The following is a 10,944-nucleotide window of genomic DNA, read 5'->3' on the forward strand; positions in this document are numbered from 1 at the left end:
GTTTGGGACATCCTAGGGCTCGGGTGGCAATGGAAGCGAAGCTCTGGCTGGGGAGAGGCTCCTCGTCCCTGGGATACAGACAGGCTTTTTGACGGATCCTTCTGCCTCCAGGCCAATGAGACCTGCAAGTGTAACGGCTGGAAAAACCCCAAGCCCCCCACCGCACCCCGCATGGACCTGCAGCAGCCAGCTGCCAACCTGAGTGAGCTGTGCCGCAGCTGTGAGCACCCCTTGGGTAAGGCAGGCAGAGTGCCCTTGGATCTGGGGCGGGGGAGAAGCAGGTGCTGGCTCCTGCTTGGGCAGGGTGGCTTAAGTGCCACAGAGCTTCATCTTTTAAAAACCAAGGGTGCCTTCTAAGGAGGGATTGGGTGGGGAGGGTGTATGCCCCAAAGGAGGAGAAAGGAAATCTGCCAATACAGAAATACAAGGGGCCCCCAGGGGCTGACACAGGAATAGTCAGTCTCGTTTCCGGTCAGAGAGGGACCGGGGTGTATCTTGGCTGGTGATGAAGACGGGCCGGACGTCCTGTGGATCTCTTCTGTCCACTCCCCCAACTCTACCCCCTGTCCTTGCAGCGGACCACGTGTCCCACCTGGAGAATGTGTCCGAGGAGGAGATCAACCGGCTGCTGGGGATGGTGGTGGATGTGGAGAATCTGTTCATGTCTGTTCACAAGGAGGAAGACACGGACACCAAGCAGGTCTATTTCTACCTCTTCAAGGTGAGCTTTCTCCACGTGCAAGTGAGTGAGCCAAGGGGTGGAGGCTGGGGGGTCTGCAGCTCTTGATCTCTGCCCCTCCCTCTTCCCCTACCTCCAGCTCCTTCGGAAATGCATCCTGCAGATGACCCGGCCCGTGGTGGAGGGGTCTCTGGGCAGCCCCCCATTTGAGAAGCCTAATATTGAGCAGGTGGGATGAAGAAGGGGGCAAGAGAATTGGGGGCATCTTGGAGGAGTGAGGAGACTGGGAACAGGGGAGAGGTTCCAGGAAGGGAGGATGTTTTGTGCTAACCTCAGTGTGTGCATAGGGACCGTGACGGGTCATAGTGTCTCTTCACAGAGAGCCTCGGAATGAGAGGAGAGCCTTGCCCCTGCCCTCAGCAAACCCCTAGTTTTGGACAAGAAGCCCGTGCTGGCTGCTCACACCTCCTTCCTGGTTTTTGTCGCCCCACCCACCCCTTCTCAGGGTGTGCTAAACTTTGTGCAGTACAAGTTCAGTCATCTGGCTCCCCGGGAGCGGCAGACAATGTTCGAGCTCTCGAAGATGTTCTTGCTCTGCCTTAACTACTGGAAGCTTGAGACACCTGCCCAATTTCGGCAGAGGTCTCAGGCTGAGGACGTGGCTACCTACAAGGTCAATTACACCAGGTAGGCCCAGCCAGGAACAGCACGGGGAGATGCTCATAGGCTCAGCGGTTTCCACTCTCATCACCTTCCCGCTTTCCGCAGATGGCTCTGTTACTGCCATGTGCCCCAGAGCTGCGATAGCCTCCCCCGCTACGAGACCACTCACGTCTTTGGGCGAAGCCTGCTTCGCTCCATCTTCACCGTCACCCGGCGGCAGCTGCTAGAGAAGTTTCGGGTGGAGAAGGACAAGCTGGTGCCTGAGAAAAGGACCCTCATCCTTACCCACTTCCCCAAGTAAGGCTCCTTCTGGCCTATCAGGATTGTGCCCCAAGGTCACACCCTCCCTTTGTCCCCTTTTTTTCCAGGAAGGCTTCCTGGATTGGTCCCTCCTCTCCCTCCATCAGCCTTCTGGGATCTGGGTGTCTACCTGGCCGACTTGCCCACGGCCCAGATGCAACCTGTTAGCACTTTTGTACTCGTCAGGGGATGTCAGATACACGGCCCGGGTGCTAACACTACCCCTGCCCGCACCCCTGGTGTCTGCAGTTGGTATATGTCTTAGACCAGTTTCCCACGGGGCCTATTTTAAACCTGCTCATAGCTTTCCCGTTCAGGAAGCCTTTACTGACTAATCCAGAACCTCCAGTGTACCTTCTGCCACCAGGTGGGAGTAAGGTGGCAGGAGGGGGTGGGTTCTGACCCCCATTTTGATACTGAGGCCCAGGGCGATTTGGTGCCCGGCCTGGTCACACAGTACAGAGTGGTATCCGTTCAGACCCTGCCTCCCTCTTCTGTACACGATGGCAAACTGGGCCTCTGGTCTCTGTCCTGGATTTGTCCTGTCCTCCTACCTTCAGCTAGGGTCTCCCAGGAGCCGGGGGACTGCACCTCCTCCTGGTCTGAAGGCAGAGGTTGTCTCTGTTCCTAGGCTCCCAGTTCCTGAAAAGAGGGTCAGGCTCTCTGACCCACCTCCAGCCCCCCTGGTGCCTGGCCCAGGCTGCTCCCTTGGTTAGAACTGTGGGACAGACTGTACCCTCCCACAGGTTCCTGTCCATGCTGGAGGAGGAGATCTACGGGGCAAACTCTCCGATCTGGGAGTCAGGCTTCACCATGCCACCCTCAGAGGGGACCCAGCTGGTGCCCCGGCCAGGTATGTGCCACAGCAGGTTTTACAAGATCTCTGCTTGGCCTTCCTGGCTGAGCTCAGGTGACCCCGCCCCCCGCTGTGGAAGAGGGGCTTCAGATAGCAGGAGGGAAAAATGCAGGAGGGCTCCACTGGGGGTTGGAGGGTCCAGATCCCTTTTTAGGGCCCACCAACACCTTTGGAACCCCCGCCCCCGATTCTCCTGTCTCTCTCAGCTACAGTCAGTGCAGCCGTCGTTCCCAGCGCCCCCATCTTCAGCCCCACCATGGGTGGGGGCAGCAATAGCTCCTTGAGTCTGGATTCTGGAGGTGCTGAGCCCATGCCAGGTGGGTACTTGGCCCTGACACCCGCTCAGCCCTCCCCCAGCCTCTCTGCCTCTCCCTGGAAGACCTTGCCGCCCTCCCCAGCAGGTGAGAAGAGGAAGCTCCCAGAGAGCCTGACCCTGGAGGACGCCAAGCGGCTCCGTGTGATGGGCGACATCCCCATGGAGCTGGTCAACGAGGTCATGCTCACCATCACCGACCCTGCTGCCATGCTGGGGCCCGAGGTGGGCGGCTTGGCTTGCTGGCCAGCGGGGGTGGGGAGCGGCCCTTGTGGCCCTGAGGTCCTTGCTCACTGCCCCTTTTCTGGTGCCCAGACGAGCCTCCTGTCAGCCAATGCAGCCCGGGACGAGACAGCCCGCCTGGAGGAGCGCCGCGGCATCATCGAATTCCACGTCATCGGCAACTCGCTGACACCCAAGGCCAACCGGCGGGTGTTGCTCTGGCTCGTGGGGCTGCAGAATGTCTTCTCCCATCAGCTGCCACGCATGCCCAAGGAGTACATCGCTCGCCTCGTCTTCGACCCGTGCGTCCCCAGGAGAGCCCCCACCCCGGGGCACCACATCCGGGTGCCTGTCCTGGGCCTCCACACCCCTCCCTAGGGCTCTTCCTCCTCGGTTCCCAGCCCTGAATACCGCTCAGCCCATCACGGCTATGGGGACCCGAGGAGCATTTGGGGGGCAGGTAGGGAGCGTGACCTGTCCCCTCTCCCCTCAGGAAGCACAAGACCCTGGCCCTGATCAAGGACGGGCGCGTCATCGGGGGGATCTGCTTCCGCATGTTTCCCACCCAGGGCTTCACGGAGATTGTCTTCTGTGCTGTCACCTCGAATGAGCAGGTCAAGGTGGGTGCATGCCCCCTGCCCCTGCCCCATCCCACACCTGCTTCTGAGTTCAGACCAGATCCCAGTAGAGGATGTGGTGGTGCAGCCGCCCCCAACACTTCTTTTAGTGGCCAAACAGTTCCTTGGTTCCCCACAAGGTGGCACTTGTGCTCTGATAACGGTGGAATAAGAAAATAACCTGTCACCCTAGCTCACTCCGCTCTGTGGTTAGAGTGTCAGGCCCACGCAATAGAGGGTCTCGCATGAGATTCCTGGTCAAGGGCACATACCTGGGTTGCGGGTTCGTTCCTGCCCCTATTCAGGGTGTGTGCAAGGGAGGCAACCAATCAATGTGTCTCTTTCACATCCATGTTTCTCTCTCCTGTCTCTCTCCCTCCCTCCCCTCTCCCTTCCACTCTCTAAAAAAATGAATGGGAAAAAATCCTCAGGATAAAAAAGAAAGAAAGAAAACACCTGTTGACAAATGGATCCTGAGAGTCAGTCACACTTTTCTTTTTAATCCTCCACCCAAGGATATGTTTTTATTAATTTGAGAGAGGGGGTCGAACCTGCAACCTAGGAATGTGCCCTGACTGGGAATTGAACCCCCAACCTTTTGGTGTATGGGATGATGTTCCAACCGAGCCACCTGACCAGGGCAGAATCAGTAACACTTTTATTTTTTATTTATTTTTAATATATTTTTATTGATTTCAGAGAGGAAAGGAGAGAGAGATAGAAACATCAGTGATGACAGAGAATCATTGATCAGCTGCCTTGTGCACACCCCCCACTGGGGATCGAGTCCGCAACCCGGGCATGTGCCCTTGACCGGAATTGAACCTGGGACCCTTCAGTCCATAGGCCGACGCTCTAGTCACTGAGCCAAACCAATTAGGGCAGTAACCCTTTTAAATGGACCTGAAATGTTGTCATCACAAGAACGTTTACATACATCGGGGAGTTAATTTTTGTAGCAGCCCTGTGCTGGGTGATAGTCCTGGCTTCTAGCCTCTCATGATCACAGCAGACCCACTAGGAGGGCCCCTGGTTCTCCTTTTTACAGACCCCAGCTCTGTGTGGTGCCTCCTTGGTCCTGACACGTGTGGGAGCCAGTGTCTCTGCAGGGTTCGTGTGCTGTGGCAAGCAGGGCCCTTGGTATTCCCCTTCTCGATTCTGAGGCCGGGGACCAGGAACTAGGAGCCTGTGGACAGCAGCTTCCTGGTTGGGTTTGGCTCCTAGCCCTGCCGTGCCTGGCAGCCTGACCTTGTACAATTTTTCTCATGTAGCTGAGTTTCGGTTTTCCTCCTTCTGCAAGTTGGCCGCAGTACCTACCTCATGACTTAACTTGAGACTTGGTCACCTGACTTAGAGCAAGTGCCTAGAAATCCAGTGTCCTTCAGTTTTCTCGTTATAACCTCCCTTCCTCTACCGGTTGTCTTTCCTACTACCTGCCTTGGATCCCCTGTTATCCCCTCCTCCTTTCAGTCTGCTTCCTCCACCCTGGGCCCTTCTGAGGTCTGTCCAGCACCCGGCCTGCCCCCTCCCCTTGGTAAGCCCTGCTCCCTCCCCTGCAGGGCTACGGGACTCACCTGATGAACCACCTGAAGGAGTATCACATCAAACACAACATCCTCTACTTCCTCACGTACGCTGACGAGTATGCCATCGGCTACTTCAAAAAGCAGGTGACGCTCGCCTCCCCCACCCCACACTTGCCGGCCGCCTGGGGCAGGAGCCATTCTGTCTCGCCCCCTGGTGTGGATGGACTGGGAGTCGCTTCAGGCCCCTGTTCCATCTAATATCTGCAGGGATCTCCTTCCTGCCTTCTTTCTCCCTCCTGCTGCCCCTGTGAATAGGACTTGGAGGGCAGTAGGGTAACCGGCAGAATTGGGAGGCTCTTGGGGGTGAGTTGGAAGGGGGCTGACCTAGAGTCTTTCCAGGGACAGATTGAGCTTTCAAAGTGCAGAGCACTGTGCTGGGCACTATCGGAGGGGATTCGGGAGCTGGAGAGAGGGGACATGGCATGCAGCTGCCCTTAGTGCTCCTGGGAGAGGGGCCATTAAATTGGAAAAGTGTTGCCGATGGGTGGGGTCGTGTCTCCCCCTCCCTAGGGCTTCTCCAAGGATATCAAGGTGCCCAAGAGCCGCTACCTGGGTTACATCAAGGACTACGAGGGGGCGACACTGATGGAGTGTGAGCTGAACCCCCGCATCCCCTACACGGAGCTCTCCCACATCATCAAGAAGCAGAAGGAGGTGGTGTGCTTTTTGTGGAGTGTGCATGTGGGGGTGAGCATGTGTGTGGGGTGAGCATGTGTACCACATGTCCGTGCACGATGTAGGGCCAGGATCTTGGTTCTTGCTCTGCCTCTTGGGAAAGTTAGGAGGGGAGGCACCTGGATTCAGGGACGGGGCCTCTGACTGGCCGGGGAGGGTAGTGGCTGGCGCTGGGATTGGCCCCTCAAACCCCTCCTTCCTCAGATCATCAAGAAGCTGATTGAGCGCAAACAGGCCCAGATCCGAAAGGTCTACCCCGGGCTCAGCTGCTTCAAGGAAGGTGTGAGGCAGATTCCTGTGGAGAGTGTCCCTGGCATTCGTAAGCGGGGCTCTGGGTGCGGGAGGGGCGCGCTGCTTGGCGTGCGGACAGGCATTCTTAGGGACGTTCTCCGCACCCCCCGCTTTGCAGGAGAGACGGGCTGGAAACCACTGGGGAAGGAGAAGGGGTGAGTGTTGTGTGGAGGGACAGGGTGTTGGGGGAGGCAGAGGGACCAGGCGCCTCAGACTTGACATCTATCGCCCCAGGAAGGAGCTGAAGGACCCCGACCAGCTCTACACAACCCTCAAAAACCTGCTGGCCCAGATCAAGGTGGGGAGACCAGGCTCCCTTCTGGGGGTCCCTGTGCCAGTGGCTGTGGCTTTATGACCCAGTGTGGGGTGGGCGGCTGTCATGAGCTGGGCATGGGCCACAGTGATCCTGGTCCCAGCTCCACTCTTTTCTCTAGTCACACCCCAGTGCCTGGCCCTTCATGGAGCCTGTGAAGAAGTCGGAGGCCCCTGACTACTATGAGGTCATCCGCTTCCCCATTGGTGAGGATGTTCTACCCGACCCCTTCCTTCCACTCCCCCCCGCAAATCCTGCTCCTGCCTTCACTAGGCCACACAGCCCCTTTGACCTGCCCCCTGTCCTGCTGCCCAGACCTGAAGACCATGACGGAGCGGCTGCGCAGCCGCTACTACGTGACCCGAAAGCTCTTTGTGGCTGACCTGCAGCGGGTCATCGCCAACTGCCGAGAGTACAACCCCCCAGACAGCGAGTACTGCCGCTGCGCCAGTGCCCTGGAGAAGTTCTTCTACTTTAAGCTCAAGGAGGGAGGGCTCATCGACAAGTAGTCCCGGCCGTGGGCCGCAGCCTCAGCCTCGAATGTCTCCACCTCAGGTTCTGCTCTGATCGCTCGGGAGGCCCTGGTGCCCAGGTCCCTCTCCGCTCCAGACACTCCAGCCCCTGACCCTGCAGTCCTTTCTGGGCCCTTGCACACCCCCAAGCCTCAGCCCTGCCCCACCTTCATTGTGATCGACTTTGGGAGGGGTCTCCTGGGTGTGGGCTCGGCACCTCTGCAGGGGCTGGTAGCCAGAGCATAAACCCTGGTCCCCACAGAGCTGTGGTGTCTTATTAGAGGCCTGGCCCAGGTTACTGTCTCCTCAAGGGCAGGACTGACAATTTTAGCTTGAATGAGGGGGCGCCAGGGTTTGGAAGTTCAACCTGGACTGGAGGGGCCATGCCTTGCCCTGCACTGTTGTGTTCTGTCTGTCCCCCAGGGGTGGGGGACATGGGACCATTTGTTTCCTGGCATTAATCCCTTGGAGGGATCAATAAAGCGCTTTTTTTTCGCTGCGTGATTGTTTCTTAAGTAGCATCGCAGGCCTTAGCAGGCTGACCTGTTCCTGCCATACCTCCTGCAGCTGGAGCCCATTAAGCTCAGGTTGTGCTGAGGACCCCGCCCCAGCAGGCCTCATGCCCAAGGCCTGCCTGGCTGCAGCCTCCACTTCTCCCTGCACCCGGCTGTTCCTGGTCCGGGTGCCTGCTGGTCTGGGTGCCTGGACGGCGGGGTCCAAATCTCCCTGGGTCTGCCTTTGCTGGGTGACACGGTTACAGCTGACTCCAGAAGGAGGAGAGGTGGGGTGGGTGGGGTGGAGGCGGACTCTGCTCTTGGGGGCAGGGTGGCCGGCAGGACCCAGGTGCAAATGGTGCTTTCCTGGCAGCAGCATTTCTTCCTCAGTCCGAGGCCTGCGAGGGGCAGGGAGGAGATTGTAAAGCCGAGCTCCAGTCAGCTGGGCTGGCCCCGCCCCTCAGTTTCAGTTTCATTTACTATCGCTCAGAGCTCAGCAGCAGGCATCCGGGTTCAGCCAAGCAGGGCTGCGGGTTGCTGGCGGTGCGGGTGGTAAGGTGAGGCTGGGCAGGGCTTAGGTCTGTCTTACTCCTGCCTCCCCTCGGCCAGATCAGGTTCCTGGTAGGTTCCCTGTTCCACCTCCTCCAAGCAGGATGGAGTCTTGGGCAAAGGGAGATCTCTGCACCAGATTGGGTTGGCTGGGAGCGGGTAGGGAGCAGATCTGATGGGGTTTGGGCTGAGTAGGGGGCCAGGAGGGCCAGGGTCTGAGTCCCCTGCCATTCCCAGAATGGAGCTGCGATCCTACCAGTGGGAGGTGATCATGCCTGCCCTGGAGGGCAAGAATATCATCATATGGCTGCCCACGGGCGCTGGGAAGACCCGGGCGGCTGCTTATGTGGCCAAAAGGCATCTTGAGACCGTGGACGGGGCCAAGGTGGTTGTATTGGTCAACAGGGTAAGTGGCCTGCCCGCCTGTCCCTCTGTGGGCTCTCAGCTCCTTGGTGCCTCTCAAGACCCTTCAGAACTCCAGAGCTTCTGTGACCATCTCTCAGCTCACCTTTTCACTCATCCCAGCCATGGCCTCCGCCCATCCCCTACACCCAGATCCCGCTTCCTCTCCCATCTCATCTGCACCCCAGGTCCACCTGGTGACCCAGCATTGTGAGGAGTTCAATCGAATGCTGGATGGGCGCTGGGCCATTGCAACCCTGAGTGGGGACATGGGGCTAAGACCCGGCTTTGGACACTTGGCCCGGAAGAATGACCTGCTCATCTGCACAGCGGAGCTGCTGCAGATGGCGCTGAGCAGCCCCGAGGAGGAGGAGCACGTGGAGCTCAATGGTGAGAGCTGGGTGCACCTGAGGCACCCCTGCCTGCCACCCCCAGGGCCCCTCTTCTAGTAAAGATGGGAGATTTTGTGGGAGTCAGAGCTTCCCTATTCACCAAACCCAGCATACACCCTGGTAGAAAAAGACCTGGCTACAGTGCAGGATCTTGGGCAAGTCCCTTTCTCCAGCTTGAGCCTCAGTTTATTAATCTGTGAAATGGAGATAAATCATCCCGACTGGCCGTTTTCTGGGGTCTGGCTGCAAATTGTGAAGGGAGGAAGGAATTTTCGGATGAATTCTGGGAACTACATGAGACAAAGCTTATGGGAGGAAGGGCTTTGCAAACAGGTTCTTTCACAGCCTTTCCATGTGCCCCCAGCCTTCTCTCTTCTTGTGGTGGATGAGTGTCACCACACGCACAAAGACACTGTCTACAACGTCATCCTGAGCCAGTATCTGGAGCACAAACTCCAGGGGACAAGGCCCCTGCCCCAGGTGCTGGGTCTCACAGCCTCCCCAGGCACTGGCAGGGCCACCAAGCTTGATGGAGCCATTGACCACATCCTGCAGGTCAGCTTGGTCCCTGTGACCCTCCCCTCACCTGACTCACCCGGGACCCCCCTGGCCTGCTCTACCCCCTGCCCACCAGCCCTAGGCCTGCTCACCTGGGCAGGGTCCGGATCCCTTCCTCACCTAACTTCCAGCCTCCAAAGGCTTCTTAATGCACTTAGAATAAACACTCTACTCTGGCTTAGAGAGTTCCCTGTGACTTAGCCCTGCTTAAGTCTCCAACCTCATCCCTGCTCCCATTCCGCTCTCCAGCACCCCCCCACCCCCCACCCCCGCTCCTGCGCTACTGGCCTTCTCTCTGCAGCTTGAGCATGTCAGGCATGTTCCCATCTCAGGACTCTTGCACCTGCCATTCCTTCTGCCCGAATACCTTCCCCCGTGCTTACCTGTCTGGCTCCTTCTTGTCATTCAAGGAACAACGTAAACGTCACCCCTTCAGAGCCTTCCCTGATCACCTCCACTGTACTCCGCCATATCCTTCCATTTTATTCTCTTCAGGGTTTGTTAACACTATCTGCAGTCCTCTCATTCTGTTGTTCTTTACTAGTTTATCACCTGTCTCCCCAGCTGCAGTGTAAGGTGCTCTGTATCCCCAGCACCTAGAACAGCACTGGGCAAGCAATAAACAGTTATCGAATAAATGAATCCCCACCCCCAATGGCCCTGCCTCAGCTGGGACGCATCCTGCCCCAAAGCTCTGCCCATCGTCCCCACAGAACAACCCCCCATTCCAGCGAACCCCTCTCTGTTGCCCAGCTTTGTGCCAACCTGGACACGTGGCGCATCATGTCACCCCAGACCCACCTCCCTGAGCTGCAGGAGCACAGCCGCCTGCCCTGCAAACAGTACAACACTGGAGTGAAATTAGGCCAGCTGGGGCTGAGCCTTGACGCCACTGTCGCGAGAGCTCTGTGACTTAACTTCATTTGCTATATACCTGAGCCTCCGTTTCTTCTTTCTGCGAAATGCGGCCGATCCCCCTGTTTGGTTCACTCAGATGCCGCCGTGGACATCTGTCCAAAACCTGGGCACGCGTGCAGCAGAGCGCTTTGCAAACCATAGAGCTGGGCACTTTGTGCTGAGGCTGTTCCAAGCTCTCTCCGGCGGCGTGGACACTGCCTGGTGTCTGCTACGGCAGGCTGGACAGGGACTAGCCGTCGCTGTGCTCAGGCCAGAGGTCAAGGGCACTTATGGGGTGGAGACCGAACAGGAGTCAGTGCGGGAACCTGAGCCCTGCCTCCAGCCAGGACCCTGCCACACGTGGCTGTACAGGAATTCCTTCCTTCACGCCCTCACTCTTCTCGCAGGACCCGTTCGGGGACATGCTGAAGAAGCTCATGGGACAAGTACAGGACCACCTGGAGATGCCGGAACTGAGCCGGGACTTCGGGACGCAGACGTATGAGCAGCAGGTGGTGGAGCTGAGCAAGACTGGTGAGAAGGCCTGGGAAGGCCCTGCTTTTAGGGGGCGGGGCCAGCCTCTGGGGGCGGGGCCTGGGCGGGGCTGGGCCCTGGGGGCGTGGCC

General features: G+C 58.3%; 2 protein-coding genes across 2 annotated transcripts in view; both read left to right on the top strand.

Annotated features, from left to right (window-relative positions):
• KAT2A (K(lysine) acetyltransferase 2A) overlaps nucleotides 1-7,521 on the top strand; it is an 8,518-nt gene extending 997 nt beyond the window's left edge. The window contains exons 2-18 of the mRNA XM_006776733.2: nucleotides 17-235; nucleotides 576-721; nucleotides 819-908; nucleotides 1,185-1,366; nucleotides 1,448-1,639; nucleotides 2,389-2,495; nucleotides 2,705-2,815; nucleotides 2,900-3,036; nucleotides 3,127-3,335; nucleotides 3,527-3,653; nucleotides 5,210-5,320; nucleotides 5,747-5,890; nucleotides 6,116-6,230; nucleotides 6,321-6,357; nucleotides 6,437-6,500; nucleotides 6,637-6,721; nucleotides 6,831-7,521. Of these exons, the coding sequence (XP_006776796.1) occupies nucleotides 17-235; nucleotides 576-721; nucleotides 819-908; nucleotides 1,185-1,366; nucleotides 1,448-1,639; nucleotides 2,389-2,495; nucleotides 2,705-2,815; nucleotides 2,900-3,036; nucleotides 3,127-3,335; nucleotides 3,527-3,653; nucleotides 5,210-5,320; nucleotides 5,747-5,890; nucleotides 6,116-6,230; nucleotides 6,321-6,357; nucleotides 6,437-6,500; nucleotides 6,637-6,721; nucleotides 6,831-7,024 (2,270 nt within the window). The 3' untranslated portion in view covers nucleotides 7,025-7,521. The remainder of the gene's footprint in view (nucleotides 1-16; nucleotides 236-575; nucleotides 722-818; nucleotides 909-1,184; nucleotides 1,367-1,447; nucleotides 1,640-2,388; nucleotides 2,496-2,704; nucleotides 2,816-2,899; nucleotides 3,037-3,126; nucleotides 3,336-3,526; nucleotides 3,654-5,209; nucleotides 5,321-5,746; nucleotides 5,891-6,115; nucleotides 6,231-6,320; nucleotides 6,358-6,436; nucleotides 6,501-6,636; nucleotides 6,722-6,830) is intronic.
• Nucleotides 7,522-7,941: 420 nt separating this feature from the next.
• The window catches only part of DHX58 (DEXH-box helicase 58), a 7,912-nt gene continuing 4,909 nt past the window's right edge, over nucleotides 7,942-10,944 (top strand). Inside the window, exons 1-6 of the mRNA XM_006776643.2 lie at nucleotides 7,942-8,142; nucleotides 8,308-8,476; nucleotides 8,661-8,862; nucleotides 9,229-9,419; nucleotides 10,176-10,277; nucleotides 10,727-10,853. Coding sequence (XP_006776706.1) covers nucleotides 8,309-8,476; nucleotides 8,661-8,862; nucleotides 9,229-9,419; nucleotides 10,176-10,277; nucleotides 10,727-10,853 — 790 coding nt within the window. The 5' untranslated portion in view covers nucleotides 7,942-8,142; nucleotide 8,308. The remainder of the gene's footprint in view (nucleotides 8,143-8,307; nucleotides 8,477-8,660; nucleotides 8,863-9,228; nucleotides 9,420-10,175; nucleotides 10,278-10,726; nucleotides 10,854-10,944) is intronic.

The sequence above is a fragment of the Myotis davidii genome, unplaced genomic scaffold (genome assembly GCF_000327345.1).
Source record: "Myotis davidii unplaced genomic scaffold, ASM32734v1 scaffold69, whole genome shotgun sequence".
NCBI classification, from domain to species: domain Eukaryota; kingdom Metazoa; phylum Chordata; class Mammalia; order Chiroptera; family Vespertilionidae; genus Myotis; species Myotis davidii.